Source organism: Etheostoma cragini, chromosome 5 (genome assembly GCF_013103735.1).
Source record: "Etheostoma cragini isolate CJK2018 chromosome 5, CSU_Ecrag_1.0, whole genome shotgun sequence".
In the NCBI taxonomy this organism is placed as follows: Eukaryota; Metazoa; Chordata; class Actinopteri; order Perciformes; family Percidae; genus Etheostoma; species Etheostoma cragini.
The window spans coordinates 25,843,154-25,863,110 of record NC_048411.1 but is presented as its reverse complement, the minus strand read 5'-3'; the positions used below and the strand labels follow the sequence as shown (position 1 = coordinate 25,863,110).

Genomic DNA, 19,957 nt, shown 5'->3' with positions numbered 1-19,957 from the left:
TAATCGGGTTGGTGTGTCAGCGCCTTAAAGCACTGAGCATGTGCAAACAGCAGAGAGCAAGATATCTACTGGGGCCCGCATTCGGGCAATTAAACAAATGGGCGTGTTGATGTGATACAAATTACAGAGTGGCAAATCCCCCCGCGGGAGAAATGCCGAGCTGGAAAAGGCTGGAGTCATCATAAAGTGCTGGAAGGATTGGGTGTGGGGCAGGAAACTTGGTTTTTCTTGTAACAGTTGCTGACCGCCTCTTCAATTGTTTTTAATATTCCAGGACTCCTGAATTACTATCTGCTGCATTCCAAGTCATGAAAGGATAAAGTTACCAGCGACAGACACAGCAGACAGTGTGATTGGCTTCTGGTAGGCTACATAAGAAGCTCCAGCGGGAATTTGAAATGTTGCTAAAAGCTTGCCCAAACATAATGAAGGGGGGACGAGCAGAGGGTCCACACTTCACATTATACACATTATGTACAGTGTATACTATAAACTACTTGTCTTGGTAAACAGTTTTTGCATTTAGTAAACAAAAAATAAATTTCAACTAATTTCACAAGTTGAAATCCAAATGTCTTTTAAGAGAATTTAGTTTAGTAAATAATAGGGTGTTAATAGTGATTACAATAGTCAGTTTACATTTTTTATTCACTCAAAAGTCAACTTTGGGTATAATATTTTGTCAGATGACTAAACAGATATGAGAAATAAATAGAAAATATGTATGAGAATTTATTGTCGGCCATGATGATGGTAAGCAGATTAACTGTGATAAACAGTTTTGTAGTTTTCTAACCGAAAGTAGAAAAGATTTAGTCACTTTGCTGTTATTCAGATGTTTTAGTGGGGATGGAAACTAACCTAAAACACTAGTGTTTTCATACAGAGTAACTGTTTTTACATTTAACCAGCTCAGTGTGGACATTGCCTGGCATCAGCAGCAGTGAAAACATCCTAATATGCAACACTGAAAGAGTCTGTGTTTAGTTTTTTTGACTAAAAACGACATGTGTTTAATCCAAGGTTCTTGCTGTGTCACCGTCACAAACTTGATAATCACCACACTGATTGCAGCAATTGGCACGTTGCAAACTGCGGTCATCTTCTTTAAGGCAAAGCTCATTGCCGAAGATGTTTGGCCGGTAAGCATCATTTAGATGGAGATTAAATCACGGGAGATGTTTTTGTTTGAATCAAACCAAGCAAATCCTGAGCAATTAACATTCCTCACATTTTGACTTTTTAAATCATTTGAGTACAAAAAAAACTGTTTAACAATCCATATAAAATCCCACTGCAATCACAAAACCTTTTGCTGTATATTGTTGAATGATGTCTTTAAGGCAGGAATTGTGTTTTTTAAATGCTATTAAGTCCACAAAGAAGAGCGTGCAGTGAAGTACACAAACAAGGAAGGGCCTTATCATCTCTGATTGTCAAATTAGTCCACCTCATGAATATTCAGCCTTGAAGCGGATCCAGACACACAGAAGGGGAGACTACTGAGGCCCAAATTTCTCTGAAGAAAAAATACACTTCACTTAAGTCATTTTATCTCAATTTCTGGTTGGTTTGTAACATAGAACAGATTTTTTAGTTATTTCCGCAGCTCCAACTGCTTTGACGGGCGTCATCAGACGTGTAACATGTCATTATCATCACTCTGTTAATACCCTAAGACAGTTATCCTCCAATTTTTAATGTGAGGAATTAGAAGAGATCAACAAATTATTTCAAAATGCAGTCAAGAGATTATTACGTAATGAAAATAATCATTGGTTGTGGAGAAAGAAATGTTGAGGAACATCTGTAAAGTGGCGTGGATGGCTGTTTTATCTCTCTAAGTGTAGCGTACCCCATTTTCATGATTAGCTAAAAGATTCATGTGACTGTTCATGATCATGATGACCACTCGTGGTTCCTCTTAGTGCCGGGTGAAGGTGAGGAAAATGGAGAGGAAGGGATGAGGGTGAGAAAAGTAGCAGAGCGCTGTAGCTACCTCTTCCTGGCGAGTGCCGGCGTGCCCCACGGTGAGGGCAGCGAGGTCTCGTGTGTCAGGCAGGGGGGCACCTGCTCCGCACGACTGCATGGCAACACACACACACACACACACACACACACACACACACACACACACACAGAAAGACACAGACAGACACAAGCATGCACATACACACCCAAAAATAAAATGCAGACAAAAAACACAGAACACACACACAGAAACACAAATCCATAAATACACAGTTGTACACACACATGTGCACACACACATTCACATATGCAGCCGCGCAGATGGACCAGGCCGAGGAACAACAGCCAGACAACACCAGAGGTTAGAGGAAGAAAAAGAGACAGAGAGAAAAGAAAAGAAAGGAAAGAAGCTGTTAGTGGAAAGCTGAAAGGAGAAACAGGATCAGAGCTACAGCTGGAGCACATGCATGACGCCAGTGAGAACTACACATGGGCTGGGCACGCATTGTTGTCACGACGACCAAATGCTTTAAGTTTAATACAGGTGGCAGGCATTGCAATGAGGAGTTTAATACTTTCTGCAAATGTGTTCTGCAAACAGAAACTGCTTTTGATTTTTGAATGGAAAAAAGGAGTGTAGTCTATCAAGTCTGTTTCTTAAAGGCAAACTTCAGTATGTTTTAACCCAGACCTTCATCTTTGTGTCTAAGTGAAAGAAAGATAAACATTTTTTGTTGGTAGGGGGCTTACCATAGTGTTTTCCTGGCCATATCATAAACTAACTAACTAAAAACCTAACGTACAATGATGCAATATTGCCTTGAAGGACTTCAATGTAGTTACGTTTCATAGCTGCTGGCTACAGCGCTCTCGTTCAATACTGGATGAATTTAAAGAGTTGCTGTGTCCCCATTAGTCACTTAGACACAGCAATATGGAAACAGGGTCCAGGTTGAGTTTCCCTTAAACTGCAGTGGTCGACAAGTCCAATCAATCAATTGAGAAAAGCATCAAAACACCTTCAACTTGATCCCAGCACACCTTCAATGGTTAAAAATATATATATTTATATGTTATCAACAATTGTGATGTTTCTTCATGCTTGCTATGGTGTCACATTAGTTAATAATCATTTGCACTGATTTCACACTCATTCTGCTGCCATGACAACGCTCCCATGCTTTGCAGCTTAATCACAACCACAGTGAAGCTTCAAGATGAAATGTCTCGATGTCTAAATGTTGAGTTTTCAGCTGCCACAGTTCAGCCGTGTGTGTCTGTGTCTCAGATGAAGAGGTCGCCTGAGTGGGAGCTGGGATTGTGCAGTGTGACCAGGCTGAGAAAAACAAAGCTGTGGCCCTGCTTCTACATTGACCTGACTGATCTGAACCATTTTTTTTTAGTATAGATCTTTACTGTAGCTAGGAGTGTTGAAATAAGATGCAATAAATTAACCTTGTATAACAAATAATCTACATTAATAACTGACCTTATAATTGTATAATCATCTACGATGAAGAATTTAACTCAACCAATCAATTAATACATGCAAATCTAGAAAACAGCATAGATTTAAGATGTGACTATTAGGTTTTATTTGACTTGAAAACACCAACTCCCCTCAGTCTTAATTAACTGGATGCTATTAATTTAGGGTTCTTTTAAGTTTTAAACAAAGCCAAAACGGACCATGAAGGTCACTCAAGAAAAAAGAAAACTAAGTTTTCCCAAGAACTTCAACATGTTAGAAGATTGTAGAAAAATGTGAGTTTCTTGATCTACTACAGAAATGTTCTTTAAGGAACATATGGCTACAATCTGCTGATCTCCAACTAAAGGCTCCTTTACTGTTTTTCACATTGAGAACTCACTGACCCACTTACACATAAAAACTCATTCAGGAATGACACTCATCAAACTGTTGACTTCTTTACCCACCAACGGTAAATGAATAACCTGTTAACAACTACTATGCTTCATCCGTATGTATACATATACATATATTTATATATTTGTATATACAGTATCACTAACAGTCACTTAAAGGGTAATTTCTTTTTTTTTTCCTTCTATCTGGATCCTATTTGCCTATGTCTTGCATGTAAGTGACTGATAACAACAACTATCTGTCCAGTATTTAGCGTGAACACTGTAACTGGCTGCCACAGACCAGGCTGCAATGTAACCCTTTGGAGCAAATGTGTATAGTTCATTTTGTCCACTAAAAGTATCATTTTATGATGCTAAAATTACTGTTTATTTACAGTAAGTCTGGTGTCTTAAGCGAACGCAATTTCGCAGATGTTTTATGTTTAAAAAAAGGATCTTGTTTTTTAACAGAAAGGTCGACCTCCTTAGAAATCCTTCCCATAATGTTGTCAAGACACTTTGAATATTAATCAGAGCCTGTGAATGGCAAAACAAGCACTTTTGTGAAGGTAAATATAAACTGCTAAGTTATTAACTTTATTAACTTATAGTGCATGTAGCTGGTTTTGCTTAATACCGGGCCAATTTCAAAGATTGTTGTTCCCATCAGTTACTTTGACACAAAAACTTAGGGAATTAGGGTCCAGGTTGAAAAATAAACGATGTTACCCTATATTTCACTCAAAACTTATGATCTGTTTGCTGTTGTTTGAACAGAGGAGAGTGATTACCTAATGTAGATCATTATATTTTGGCATGTGGTTTTAGAAACATAGTTGGAATCAATTTTTGCAGAACATAATCTTGCACATTAAACAAGTGTCCCTATTAAACTCTTTTTAAGGTTTCAGTAATCCTCTGACCTGTCAAACGAGTCGGTGGCCATCTTGTACAGGTAGATGAAGAGTTTGCTGCAGTGTTTGAGTGTGGGACAGATGCTGTCTCCTGCACAGCCTCCAGGGGCAGCCTCATCCTCCAGCAGCCTCTGGAAAGGCTGAGCATTGGAGGGGAAAACGCTTGTGGGACCCAGCTTCTTAGTGTCTGAGAAACAGCCCAGCAGCCTGATGGCAAGTAGACAAAGTGGTTAATGTGCGAAAAGTTTGGTTTTAAAAAGGGCGACAGCACACAACGCTACCAACAGAAAGCAATGAAAAAGTGAATTCTGTTTCTCTTTGGACTTTGTTGTGCTTGTTGTGATTCTACCATTGCAGTTAAGTCACAACATTATCCAAAAGTTATTTTAGAAGTTCTTCATGCATTATTCTGCCTCTATTCTTCATTATTATGGTAGTAAAGCAGTACTAAATAAAGCCTAATATGTACTGGATTACATTTTTTTTGAAAAATTAAGAAGAAGAAAAATTCTTATTGTAAAAAACGTGATAAATTGATACATTTTTTCATGATTGTTTGTTAATCGTTTGTTATTGATAGTACATTCTGAAAAGCAATATGACTTTCAATATATGACTTAATCTGTGTAAAATTAAAGTCGAAAATATGTAGAAATGTGAAAAACATACATTTAAGTTTTAAGAACCCAGATGATCTTTGCAAATAATACAAATCCCAAAAGAGGCCTCAGGTATCACTAGTTCTGGGCTAATAGATCTTACCTTATAGCATCAGCCAGCTTCTCATACTGGATCTCTGTGCGGAAGAAGTGTGAGTTGGCGGGCTCGTAGCGCATGGAGGCGGTGAGAGTGCAGATGACGGTGTGCAGCAGCTCAAAGACTTGGTTCTGGTTGACGCGCTCCCAGCCGTGTCGCGGCGGCTGGCACAGTGAGCGCTCCATGGCCACCAGCAGAGAGGTGACGTAGACAAAGCCGCCCACCTTGCGGAACACCGTCCGGGTGCGGTGGCTCTCGCGCAACACCGCTAACAAAGCCTGGCGGAGGGGGGGGAGAAGAAACAGATGATCTTTTAATTCAAGGTTGACACAGTTCAAATTCTTGACTTCACAAAAATAATGAGCTGTTTACAAAGACATAAAACACATTACGTGATAGGAAGCGGGGCTGAACAATTAATCGTTTTTAAATCAAAATTGCGATTGGATGAATGCGATTAGCAACTTGCAAATGTGCAATATTTTGGCAAATCAAATCGTAATTGCAATATCTGCCAGAAAAATCACAATTAGATGTTTTCCCCAAATCGTTCAGCCCTAATAGGAAGTTAATATGTATACGTACACACACAGAATACATTTTGAAGATGTCAGAAACCCTCTGCTTTCTTGTGTAATTTTATGTACACATTATTTAACTTACACATTTTACATTTTGTTACTCAATTATTCTTTTTCATCTTGAGTTTTTATGTCTTTCTGTTTTTGTTGCCTTGTTCAGTCATTTCTCTTTTCATTAACTCATTTTCCTCTCATTCTTCTTCCGCGGTGAGACATATTTATGACCCCTCAGGGGTTTCTTTGTCTCAGTTCACTGACTTGATTTTGAACATTTTCCCAGTGTTATGGTTTGTGTTCGCAAATAACCTAAACTAAAACATGAAACTGTAACCTAGATATGTGTTTGGGGACCTAAAATCAGCCTGAGAGCATTGAAGGAATCTGACAGGCAAAGTTTTTAAATAGCAAGTGAAAAGTGGAGAAAACGCCGGGGATCAGCAACCGATGAAGCTCATGAATGACACATGTAAAGTCAGGGAGAACCGGCTCAGTACCACTCGGCTCATTTTCATTTTTAGCCTTGGGGATGGCACCCTAATTCAGAATTCACTGAAATCAAACCAACAAAAAAAAACTGGTAACAAATTGTGGTATGAAAGCATGGGGAAGTTTTGGTTTTGTGCATCAAAATATCAGAACATTTTAACTTTGAAATTAGGCAACACCACCAATAAAATGTACGCGAATGGAGTATCTTGGTTTCTCTGAATCCATGGAACAAGCAGTCAACCATTTTGTGAGGACTATTTCTTCAGCAAAAGGTAGTTCTAAGAAAGTCAGTAAAATATGCTGTAAAAACATTAAATCCATAGCAGAGTGTTAGGATATTAATAATATTATATACATTTTTATAAGTTTATGTTGTGATATTTATCCCTTTAGTATCTCTAGGTATAAGACAGTGAGGAAAAGTTCTTTATGGCAATATTGCTACTTTCTTTCTTTTTTTAAAGATTATTTGTTGGCTATTTTTAGGCCTTTTTTTCCACAGGACAGCTGAAGACATGAAAGGGGAGTGAGTGGGGGAAATGACATGCAGCAAAGGGCCGCCAGTCGGCGTCGGACCCGTGTCCGCTGTGTCGAGGAGTAACCCTCTATATATCTGCGCCCACTCTACCAACTGAGCTAATCCGGCCACCAATATTGTTACTTTTTTTTTTTTTTTTTTTTTTTAAATAGTTTTTGCAGCATGTGGTACTTTTTAACTTGACTGAGCGAAAAAGCCGGAGCCAGCTGTTTCCTGCTGCGTTAAAATACTGCCAGGCTCAGCACAGTGGTTTTTTAAACCAATCACAGGATGTTACGTACATCCTCTTCATGTCCTTTAAACTGGGAAATTACCACCAGGCTACCTGCACATTTTACTGGTCCTGTCCTGGTTAAACGTAGGTTTGAGGTGTTAACTTTACCAGCCATGTGAAGGCCTTGAGGATCAGATGCAACATATCAGGGTTTGACAGTGCTCCGCTCAGAGATAACAGAGTTAAATGTGTGCTTTCACAAGGCTAATCAGCTTAATCTTTCTAAAGAATTTATTTTACTAAAACCTGATTCGATATAAGTTATTTGCAGTCTTTAGTTTATTTGAGGGTGATAATTAAAATCCCAGATTAGTGACATAGGAGCAAAAAGCTGACAGTTAATCCAGCCAAAGCCTTCAGAAGGCGTGAGAATCATCTCGTCTGAAGGAATGGAATTTGAAAATGCAATTATGAGCCGACATCCCCTCACCCTGTGTGTGAGTGTGTGTGTGTGTGTGTGTTGGTGAATGTGTGTGTATATGCTTTTATGTGCAGCTTACACTTAGTGCCTTAGAAGCAATTACTGTATGCAGGGCTTTAAATGCTTATTGATTTTTTTTTTTTTAATTACAGACTTTTCCTTCCCTTAATGTTCTCACACAAAGTAAAGATTGTATTGGTGCTGACATCATCTTTCTGAACTCCTTCTTAGCAACACTATGGTATATCAACACATAATACAAAATGAACGTTTGAGTTAACAAATTATTTAAAATCAAAGTAGTTGCATGCTGACGGACAAGGTTTAAAGTAAGACAATTATAGTAAGACAAAGATGGAGTGGTAGATATTAAGTATTCAGTAAAATACACAATATACATTTAAAAATAATTAAAGGTGTACCACATGTCAGTAATACAACATCCTGACGTTAAATAAATGAATTTAATGGAATGATTGAGTGTGCTGTTACCCGCAGTATGTCAGTCTTCAGCTGTAGTTCACTGGGCGGTGCCGAGTGCATGAGGCCCAGCAGTGTTCCCATGTCGTCATCGCCGCTGGGCGACAGGACGAGCTGCTGGATGATGAGCAGGGCGTGTTCCCGACACTGCCGATACTTCACGATGTTGTGGACGCAACGAGCGCCGCCAAACTCTCTGAACAGAGCTGGGAGACGGAAAGAAAAAGGGGCAGAGACTTAGTCTTTGCCGGTGTTGTTTTTCTTAACCGAACACAATGACACCAGGCAAGGTTACAATGAATACAGTGTTTAAAAAAAAAAAAAAAAAAATTGTCTAATAGTCGACTTTTAAGGAATAAGCTACACCGTTGCTCATCTGTATATTCAGTATGCTCCAAACCATCATTAGTTTCTTCACAACATGACACTACAAACATAAGTTGCACTCTTTGGGGCACTTTCTGAAGTTTAGCTGCAATCAGTGTACTTAGCTCGGGCTGAAACTAACCGTTATTTTTTATTATCGGATACTGTGTAATTATTGTTAACGATTAATAGTTTAATTGTATAAGATATCATACGTTATATTATTATATTAGAAGAAGAAAATAGCTGCTCAGCACAATTTCCTAAAGCCCAAGTGTTGTCCAAAACCCAAAGATAATCCATTGACATACTCATGTCAGAAGCTGGAACCAGAGAATGTTGTATATTTTCCTTTAAAGCACAGCTGAAATCTTGAGGCTCCTTTGAAAGTTTTAAAGGACCCTGCTACAATTTCATTGCTTTGTGGTAATGTTTGAAGTTCTACCATGGACTCAGTAAAACATTTTGTGGAAAAAATGCCTCGGTTACCTTGTTCCAAACTGTTCTAGCGTGGTACAGAAAGCCTGCAGGACGATTTGTGCCAGGTCTCCTCAATATTCAACAAGCTAAGTCACTTAACTCTGACTGGCTAACAGCTAGCCAGTGAAAGCCTGGCTATCAGTATCCTTTACCCAGCGCAAATCGGCGAGCTCATTAAGAGTAATGAGCTCAGGCAACATGACGTCCGACTGACCAGCTGTTGTAATTGGCCTGATTTCTCCTCTTATTTCTTTTCAGTGGCTATAGCTGACAGAAGAGGTAGCAGTTCATTCTCACATTCACAACATAACACAAACACATATGGACCTAACATATTTCAAAAAAGGCAAGCGAAAACAGTTCTGTGTGGCAGGTTACCTTTAAGTTCAGACTGATAAAGCTTTTGCTGTCAGGGCCCCTAAAGTATGAAATACCCAGACGCAATATGGTTGATTTTGATGACTTTTGAATCTTGTGTTTTGTCTCTTTTGTTTTGTCATAGAATCACTTTTAATCGATTACCCAATCAATTTAAAAACCTTTTCTTTATCACTACTTTTGTAGTATCTTTAATGCTTTTTTGTAAGGTGAAAGTGACAAGGTTTTGGTGAAACCTATTGAGATAAACGTTTGATTTTTGCTGTTTTAGCACCTGTTATATGACCAAGGTTTCTTTTCATGCAGATGGTCTGAGCTTTGTCATTAGGTTTCATCACGTAGATGTTATAAAAGCAATGATGATTAAAAATGGGGGTTGCTTGTGATGTTGGTAAGCTTAGCCGCAAAAAAAAAAGAATTAAAAGAAAACTATCTGTTTACTGATGGGCTGATGGTTCTGACCCTGAACGTTTAGTACTGCATCCTTGTTATTTGTGTGACGCACTGCATTGCGTTTTACTTCTTTGCACTAATTGCCTCTCCAGATAAGGCTTCTGGCTGAGAGCATCAAGCATAACATGTAATGTAATCAATATGTCAAAAAAGGAGAGCTTAAAACCCCACACACATCATCCTGTTTTTCTGGAGAAAGCAACCATCATCATCAAGGTGGAAGAGAGCTCTGAGCTGTCAGTATGCAGCCTGTTATCTTTGTGACTCAGCGCATTTCTCCAGCTGACTGACACACACACACACACACACACACACACACACAGACACACACAGACACACACACACACACACACACACACACACACACGGAGGGTCAATGGAAACTAAGTGATGCGGGAGGAGAGGGATGTTTAAGGACATGTAATAAGATACTTTATTGATGTCTGGAGGAAGATCTTCCTCTCCACTTCAACAGAAAGGTCAGAGGTCAAGGCGTAGTAGTTCTGGGTATGGTTGGGAATATGTGTCTTGCTCTAGGACACTTCAGTAGTGTAGATACATGCAGACACAAATGGGTGATTGTATGTTTTTTTGGCTCAATTGAATCACTACATTAGTGATTTTATTAGCATTTAAGGTCAAACAAGACACATATAATTAAAGCCAAAAAGTACAATTTGTGTGTAATCGGTTGTTCTAAAGGCACCGGTAACGTGTGTCCTCCAATGTTCCTGCACAACATCCTGCATTGCATAAACCAAGTCACTAGCAGCCGCGACGCGGCTTTTCAAGACATCATTACCTCCACCAGGGAGATTGTGTTTTTGGTTTAGTTTGTTTGTTTGTTTGCCTGTTAGCAGGATTACCAAAAACCGCCGGCCCAATCTTTTATGGAACTTGGTGGTAGGGTACAGTATATCATGGGCCAAGGAAGAATCCAAACATTGGAGCAGATCTGAACCACGGGATCGATGCACAAATAATTTTTCACTTTCACTTAAAATTGCCAGACAGGGGTATGCCCTTGGCGGCTTGACGGAGAGCTTTCTGAGTGCCCTTCTAGTCGAATATGTGTTTGAAATAAATGCCTTGAATCCCAGCGTACCGTAGCCATCAGCCCAAAACCTTCGTGTGCCGTATTAATGTATAATGAGGATCATTACTGTCACCAAATAATTCAAAAATATCATCTGCCTGGAGTTGATACGCAACTGAAGACGTTTTCAACACCATGAATCTTGTGTGCACATTCATGTACAAAAGAGCGTGTTTGTGTGTGTGTGTGTGTGTGTGTGTGTGTGTGTGTGTGTGTGTGTGTGTGTGTGTGTGTGCGTGTGCGTTTGTTTACCTGCATTAGTGTTAGTGGTGTTAGAGCCCTGCAGGAGCACAGTCAGCGTCTCCATCACCAGCCAGGCCGACTGCTTCTGCTCCTCTGCTACTGTGTTGTTTTTACAGTCAGCTGAAGAGACAAAGAGAAAGGAGAGAGGTTGACATTAGATGACATCATGACTGTAGTAAATGCACATGGTGAGCCAGTAACTGATGAGATAACAAGGGCATGTGCTTTACTGTATCATACTGCTATTACACAATAATAAAACAGAATTTAATTGTCCAGTTTAATTATCCGACAACTGTATGTGAAGAAATTTATATTTTTGGGTTTATAATCTTTGTGTATAATCTACTCAGTGCATTTCCGGTTGAGGCCTGTAGTTTTAGTTTTTTAATCTTGGATTTTACGCCAATTGCTGCCAAGTATGATTTGGCTTCTGGTGGGCTCAGCACTACTGGATGTTTGTTTATTTGATTCCATATGCATTTACAGATGATATATAAGATTAACTGATTGGTATTTTTCCATAGCACTACTAACTATTTAAATAATTCAAAACTGTGTACCAATAATATAAAAAGAGCAACTTGACGTCAGCTAAAAAACCTTGTTTTTGCTGACCTTCAGTTGTTTAACTTCTTCTCTACGGTGTAGAAGTGTAGTCCAGGGTGTGTAAGTGTGTAACAGCCTGGTGTTAAGTTACTCTTTTAACTCCCCTAAAACATTCATTGCAATATCACTGAATTCCAGTTGTTATATTAGATTTTACAGCTTATTCGAGGAAACACATTTTTAAATGGTTTAAAAGCCATTTCCTGACTAAACTCTGACAAAAGTCTTCCTCGGATTTGAACTTAATTCTCAAACTATTCCATAATTTCTTTTTAACTCAAAAGTTAGGTATAAAATCATATAAACAAGGTTTATCATATAAATGAGGACCATGAATTTAGAAAACATAATTGTGAAACTTGTGATAATAAATTGGTTTATTACTGGAGAGGAAAACACAAGGATTAACATGGATTGTAAACTATGGGGTTATTAGGAGTTTCCTTGCATTTGGCAAGCATTTGCAGCATTAAATCCCATTTTATGTTTGGTCAATGTTTGGATGACTTAATTCTCTTTGGATTGTTGGATTGCTGCTGCTATGACAAGTGACTCAAGTTCCTTTTCTGTCTCTAGCCCACTTGAAGAGAAGTTGATACAAATAAAATCCAGAAGCTGTGACCAATACTGCAGCCCGTTCCACCCATTGTCATTAATCACAAAAGCAGATGGGGAAAGAGCTCACCTTGGTCATTATTGTGTGGATGCTGCTGCGTGGCCGGGTCTTTGAGCAAGGCAGCATACTTGTGCAGCAGGTTGACTAGCACCTCGAGCAGGCCGACCTCCCGCAGAACGTCGCTGAACACCGGGTCGTGCCTGGACAGCTTCAGCAGCGTCCGCACAGCCGTGATTGTGCAGGCGTGGGACGTGCTCGACTTGAGCAGCACACTGACACTGAACAGCTCTTTGCACGGCACGTAGTTGAGGCTGAAGACGACAAACTCAAGGAGCTCAAAATACTTGGTCTGGGCCTCGGGGAGCTTGGCTACACTCTCTGCAAACTGCGACAGGGTGTGTTGCGACTCCAGGATGAAGTAGTTGGCCGGCTCGGATGAGTAGATATTTCCGATGGCGTCCAGTAGCATGGATGCCAGACGGTTTGTTTTAGCCTTTAGGAAGGCGTTCTGAAGCACTGAAAAAGCGTGGATATTACGCACGGTGTGGCCTGGAAGAGAGGAGAAAAGAGATTTGAGAGACTAGTTTATTAAACAAAAAGTGTAAATGTGTTTATGTATGTATGCATCTGTGTCTATGATGTGTAAATAACTGAAGCATAAGATTTACTAAAGGATAAAAGTAGAGAAAGGGGGTTGGACCTGATAAGTTGTTTATCAACTTCTTCCAACTCCTTTTGGGAGTGGGACATTTTTTTGTTTTGTTTGAATGACTTTCAATTTTGGATGACTGTGCTAAGAAGTACATGACCTTATTTATCTGTCATTTTAATTATATATGTATGCATGAATGCAGCTATATAAATCTTTTATTTTAATGTTGTTGTTTTTTTTTAACATGTTCAAATAAACTATTACAAAAATATTAAAAACTGCATGTAAGCAAAAAGAACACTTACCATCTCCATTTTTTTATTTGACTCTTGGTTTTTGAGTGCTTTTATATTGTATGCATTTGGTGTAAAGATACAAATTATTAAGTACCAAGACAAAAAAGACACCAAATATTACCAGAATGTACAGCTGAGGCTGATGATCAAGACTCATACCTACATAAGATTTGGCTGACCTTATTCCAGAAGTACATAAACTGCTGTCTTGGCCTTGAAACCTCTGTGGCTAAAAGTGACAGCAGATATCCGAGACCATGCTTGATGCGACACAATAGGGGACCTAAAGGCCTCGAAGGTTCATGAAACCTAAAGAGCAGCAACTGCAGGAGGGGGGACACTAAGAACAATGATCCCCTGCAAAAGCACTGCTAGTATGGTGGGAAAATATGTTTCCATTCACAGCATTTAGTGCTGCATTTGTTTAAATGAAACATAAGACCCAGCTAGGTGCCTAAATCTGACAAAACTAAACGTTGCTAAAAAACTAAAAAAGTTGCTTTAATGGGGCAGCATCATCAAGTCAGGAGAAAGTCTAGCGCAGTGGTTGAAATGGTTGTGGTGATGCTCCTCAAAATAATCACTTAAGAGAGATATCACTTTGTCATACATTTCTGTTGTTAACAATAAATGTTTGCAGTTTAATAAATCTTCAATAAAGCATTATGGGAGAAAGAAAATTGTATTTATTTCAAAATTGTCTTTAGCTCTGTAAAATTGAAGTTCCAAGTGTTTTTGAAAAACAAACTGTGGAAAATCTTTGAATGTTGAAGAGTGGCGGTATGCCCCCTAATTTTAGGATTGAAAGATGGGGAAAGGATGAAGTGAAAGAGCGTGAAGGACGGATGATTTTGCTGAACTACACTACACACATAATCTGACCTCCCTTTTCGGGTTGAAAATCTTACATGAAACCACAAGCTATGACTAACGCTCATAGTAACAGGCAACATGACAAGTGACACTGACATGTGTCACCACTCACAGAAACACACACACACACACACACACACACACACACACACACACAGCTGTTAAGTGAATGTGACGGGCTAATTAGGCATGTGGGGGTACCCACAAATCATGATGGCTTCTGGTAATGACTTTGCACACAGCACAAGCTGTCATCAGGTGGGTACACACAAGCGTGTATTTGAGTGTCGCTCTGTTGTGTTACTATCAGGCTGTATGAGGTTAGAGAATTGACAATTTTGTGCGGTTGTGTTCGTTTTCAACAGGGAGCTGGGAGGAGGCTTCAAATCTGTCACATGGAAACATTTCCTCTTGTGTGCTTTCATAAAACAAAAAAAACATTTACCCAAAACAAACTCTTAATATTCAACACTGGCAAAGAAAGACTAAGACATAACCAGGTTCAAGAACATGAAGAAAAACATCTAATTGGTAACTGAGTAAGTAGGAAGAAGAATACATAAATACATGACTGAAGAAAATAAGGACTGAAGAAAAATCAAGGGAAGAACTTAGTTTTCTTTTGATTTTTATGTTACACTACTTTGTTTTCCCCACTTCCTCCGGCAACCATATTATAGTGCATAATTAGTAATTTATTAGTATTATTATATTAGTAGTAATAGGAACAAATGCATTATTTCCTTTATGTACATGCCTAAATGAATTATTCTATAAGAACCATTTCCCAAATATAACTCCAGAGAGCAGCGTTAATACTCATTATATAAATAATGTATGTCAATTTGAATATTAACACGCATATTGTGGACATTTTCTTTATTGGGTTTCCTCAATTGTTATAGCCATTTATTATTTAGTTTTATCTTTATCTATCTGTTTTCTTTACAACAAAGGTTGTATTGCCTTATATCTCACTTGCCCTTGTGGCAACAAGATCACATGCACTACTATTTGGATTCGACTGCTTGATTACACACAATCATAACAAAGAATGTATGCAATTTAATTATTTTAGATATAAGGTAGATCTGGCTGCCGTATTATGTTGAGCATGTTTCTTTAATGACAACCTGTAAAAAGACAGAAGGTCATGGTGGATGGGTTCTATGGGAGTAGAAGTAAACATGTGGCTCGACACCATTCTCTCGAGCCACTAAAGCATCTCTGGACTCCAAAGAGCCCATTTGTATGCAGGAGGCTTCAGGCATTCATCTCCAGCAGTGTGACAGGCGGCAGAGTTGCCATGGTGTCTGTCAACAGGTTAAGCTTACTGGAATCAGCCAAGCATCAAAGTCATTTCAGGGATTAAGATCTGAGGGGGTGATGCGGCTGGGGCATACATGAAGACTTTTCCACAAGTAATTCCTCTCTTGTTTCGGGGCTTTGGGCAAACCGAGTTGGTGGGATTGTGTAGCTTTAAGAGGCGAGCCTGTGATCACAAAATCACTGAGTTGTATCCTGGATGGGGAATGGAGAGAACATCTTTAACTCCCTTAACATTTACCGTTAAAGTGTCCATAAATCCTTCTTTGGGTGACGATTTTAGCAAAGAGAGAGAGAGAGGCGCTTTACGAATTATTTTCAATGAGTGTTTTTGTGTGTTGCCTTTTTGCTTGAGTGTCTTTGAATTCCTTGAATCTCACTACAAAATGAATCAAACTTTTATTTGAAAGATCAGACATCACCTTCTCATTCCACCTTCTCTGATTATTCTGCTGGCTCTTGGCCCCACCCACTGGTTTCTACTGCAGACAGAAATCTTTATAAACTGAAATTTCACAAAAATATACTTATTATGCTAGTGCTAGTGTGTGTGGGCAGCAGCTGGACAGTGTAAGAGGGATAAATAGGTCTGCACAATTAATCGTTATAAAATCGCAATCTCGATTCACCCTGTTCACAATTTAATTTTACAATAAAAAAAAATGACTTTGAAAACTTTGAGTCTCATTTCATTTATGAGCCGAGTGCATCACAAACGCCACTACTATCTTCTGTTTTTAAACATAGACTGAAGTGCTCCCAAGGGCTAACGGGCTAAAGGGTAACTAAGCAATAACTGGCAATCAAAGGATGTGACTAGTAAACCATTATTCCTTTACCTCTAAAGTTTGCAAGTTGCGGAAAAAATAAAAAGTCAGATGATGAATTTAAGGATGAACTAGACCCAGTTGCTACCATTAACACACCTTTCCCAGAAGGCTGTGGGAGAACAAAGCCAGGCAGCAGGAAGGGAGCTCCGGTTGTCAGGCCAGCAGGTTTCAGCTCCGTCACCCCATAAGTTGTCAGACAGGTGACCAAGTTAACAAGGTCCTTTAGTGCATCTTTCGATTCGTCCTCCTTGGCCTGTTCAAGTCTGGATACAGACAAAGAAGCATGTAGAAATGTTCATACTACACACTCAAGGATCTTAGTGTGTTAACTGTGGAAATGTAACTACAGGTCGTACCTGAGCAGGAGGTCGAGGAGGAAGGTGTAACCGTGGCTAGTTCGGAAATCCTCCAGCAGGGTCTGTGACACGTCGCTGGAGTCCTTGAGAAAGCAGGAGAGGCCGGCGAACATCTCCACAATCTCCAACGATGACAGATCATCTGACTGCTGCATGTTCTGAACACATGTACCCAGGCATTCCTTCTCTGTAGATGGAGGGGTTGGGGGGCGGAAGGCGTAAACAGATTGAAATGAATGTGTGAAGGAATGTATAGAACGTACTTTGAAGGTGACCGGGTAAGCTCAGTTGGTAGAGCAGGCGCACATTTCTAGAAGTTTACTCGTTGACGCAGCAGCAGCGGGTTCAACTCCGACCTGCAGCCATCTGCTGCATGTCATTCCCCCCTTTCTCTCCCATTTCATGTCATCATCTGTCCTACAAAAATAAAGGCCTCAAATGCCCCAAAAGATAATCTAAAGAAAAAACTATTTTGGAGGAACTTGTACAAGCAGGCTATGATCTCTTTTATTATAGAATTGAACTGCATGATGACACTGCTCAAGACTTACTGGTTCTACAAATAATAGTGTCTAAACGTGTAATGTTAGCAGGACTAACCGCAGCTAAAAATATGCTGGCTCCTTCCTGGCAACCTCCTTGCACACTTACAAATATACAATGGCTAAACACAGTGAGAGAACTATTCCACACTGGGTTGGTGCATACAATAAGATAAAGGAGCTAGTGAAGATGTTAGTTTTCTGTCTATGCTTGTAATGTATGCTGCTGTATTTCTTTAACTTATCCTGAGATCTTGGGAATGGGCGGTGGGGGATGGTCACCACCAGGAAAGGTATGTGGAGACTGAAACAAATGTTCTCAACTGTTATGTATCCCATGCATGTCTGTGTACTTAATGTGTGTTTTTCTTGCTAAACAGCTAGTTAAGCTCACATCAACTGTATTCACTTCTGGAAATCTGGGGTTGATGATGGGAGCCAAAAGAGCAACAGCTGCAATCATTGTATTGTAAGGCTCACAACATATTTTGCAATCCTAAAGAGGTCTACAAAGTTTAATTTGCAAAAATGACAGTAAATTCTTTTTAATTATTTGTGAGCTTTAAAACGTCAAGACATTTTAACAATTTGTTTGCATTTCCAATATTCTCAGTGCATTTTTTTGTTACTTAGGTTCATGACATATTTTTGTTTTTCAAGCGCTAATTTTGTTGGATTAACAGATTCAAGAATATAGCTACTCTATGTGAGTTACACTCCATTGTCCGATTTTTCATGTGGCAAAATGCATGTCGGATAAACTCCATATGTGGCTTGGATGACTGGATCTTCAATGTTTCTTAGATGCGCTTATTATTAAATGTACAGTACATATAAACAATTTGTTCAACCTTACATAAACCGTCTAGGATGCATATTAATATTGTATGTGAATAACTAACAAACCCCCAAACACACGTCCTACACAGTGTACATTTGTATTACCGTGTATGTATTTAACCACGTTGACGCTCAGGCCGTGTCGGGAGATGGTGGTAAGCACCTCCCCCGCGCTCCTCCTCCAGGGCAGGTTGTGGGGGGGACACCAGGAGGTGATGGCACTGAACAGCAGCTGGAGGTCGTCCTTTTGGGCCAGCTCTTCAGCCGGGGACACAAAGGTGCAGAGCTTCACCAGGATCTGTTAGAGTGGAAAGGGCGGAAAATTACCAAAGGAAACACCCTGAAAATAAGCTGATAAAACAGTCTAATGCACAGTCAAGCTCATTATTAATATGTGAAATTGCCAAAGGTTCAGGGACTAAGGTCATAAAGGCAGTGGAGAAAATGAAGAAACAGATATCAGTCAGGTACCATGATTTTAGTAAGAGATCCAGTGATACTTTTATTTCAGTTCAACTGTGGATTTAAAATATCAATAACCATCTAATGATCTGCTGATGCAGAGTGCTGATTCCCCACATGAACAAGACTTAAGTTACTGCTTAATCAACAACAAATGGTTTGTTTTTCTCCAAACTAAGATATGGTTTCCAACATACTGAAAAAGGCAGAAAATAAATTAGTGTCAATGTTTTATGACAAATGTAATGAAATATAATGTAATTTAAATGTAATTCAAACAAGACAAGCCTATTCAATAGGCCTATTCTGTATGCTGAAGTTTTCTTAATATTATTTAATTTAACAAATTCCTCTTTATATAAGTTCTATGAATCATTGTACAGTAACCTGTCCAGTTTTCTTTTTTTTACCTGGACAAAGACTTTCTGGAGCAGCACTCTGCGGTCAGCCAGGGGCAGCTCCTGCTGGGTGTGGCCCTGGCCCGGGGTCTTCTCCTGGCTGGGTGGGGGAGGTGGCGGCGGGGGTGGGGCCTGCGGGGTGGGGCCTAATGGGGCCTCAGCCATGTGAGGCAGGTCGAAGAACAGGTACAGGCATTTTACCAGCGTGGAGGGTACCGACATGGTCGTCATGCAGTCCACCGTTTTCTGGTGGGTGGAAAGATGAAATGGGAAGGAGATCAAAACAGATTGTAAATTATAAAAAAGAAATTCATTTCAGAGGTCCTAAAAAGAACTTGTGTTGAGATGTACACATCATTTTTAAACCATCTGCTCAGGGGAAGGTTTCCAATAGCTTGTATCATCACATGTATCGAGATTCCACTGGAAATCAAAATTGGCTAGCCTTAACTGTAGAAAATCAACTGAACAGATAAAGATGAAAATGTTTTTGTTTTAGTTTGGTAAATGGGTATCTATGTTGTTGTGTCATGAGTCACAGTTGTGTGAAAAACAGAAGTAGCTGTGAGGGCTTTGCGTGTATGTGTTTCATCAAGGCAAGAATAACGACTGGAGAAAGAGATGGGGTTCTTGTTCACTGAGGCGGATGATTCAGATAATCAAATGCTGCTCTCTCCCACACACACGCACACACACACAAACACACACAGAGAGAGAGAGAGAGAGAGACTGGTGAAGATGACCCTCCCATTTACTTTAGCTCTGTCTGCAACACAGAGAGAAGGCGGACTCACAAGGATTAATAACAGTTGCGCACACTCACGCAGTGACAGACATACAGTATTTGC

The 19,957-nt window shown here is 39.6% G+C and overlaps 1 protein-coding gene across 1 annotated transcript in view; it reads right to left on the bottom strand.

The window, feature by feature from the left end:
• Positions 1-19,957, bottom strand: part of wdfy3 (WD repeat and FYVE domain containing 3) — a 92,179-nt gene that overhangs the window by 53,406 nt on the left and 18,816 nt on the right. Inside the window, exons 5-14 of the mRNA XM_034872306.1 lie at positions 19,122-19,355; positions 18,355-18,547; positions 16,868-17,054; positions 16,608-16,774; positions 12,604-13,083; positions 11,319-11,429; positions 8,306-8,499; positions 5,517-5,788; positions 4,764-4,961; positions 2,000-2,083 (exon numbers count right to left, since the gene is read on the bottom strand). Of these exons, the coding sequence (XP_034728197.1) occupies positions 2,000-2,083; positions 4,764-4,961; positions 5,517-5,788; positions 8,306-8,499; positions 11,319-11,429; positions 12,604-13,083; positions 16,608-16,774; positions 16,868-17,054; positions 18,355-18,547; positions 19,122-19,355 (2,120 nt within the window). The remainder of the gene's footprint in view (positions 1-1,999; positions 2,084-4,763; positions 4,962-5,516; positions 5,789-8,305; positions 8,500-11,318; positions 11,430-12,603; positions 13,084-16,607; positions 16,775-16,867; positions 17,055-18,354; positions 18,548-19,121; positions 19,356-19,957) is intronic.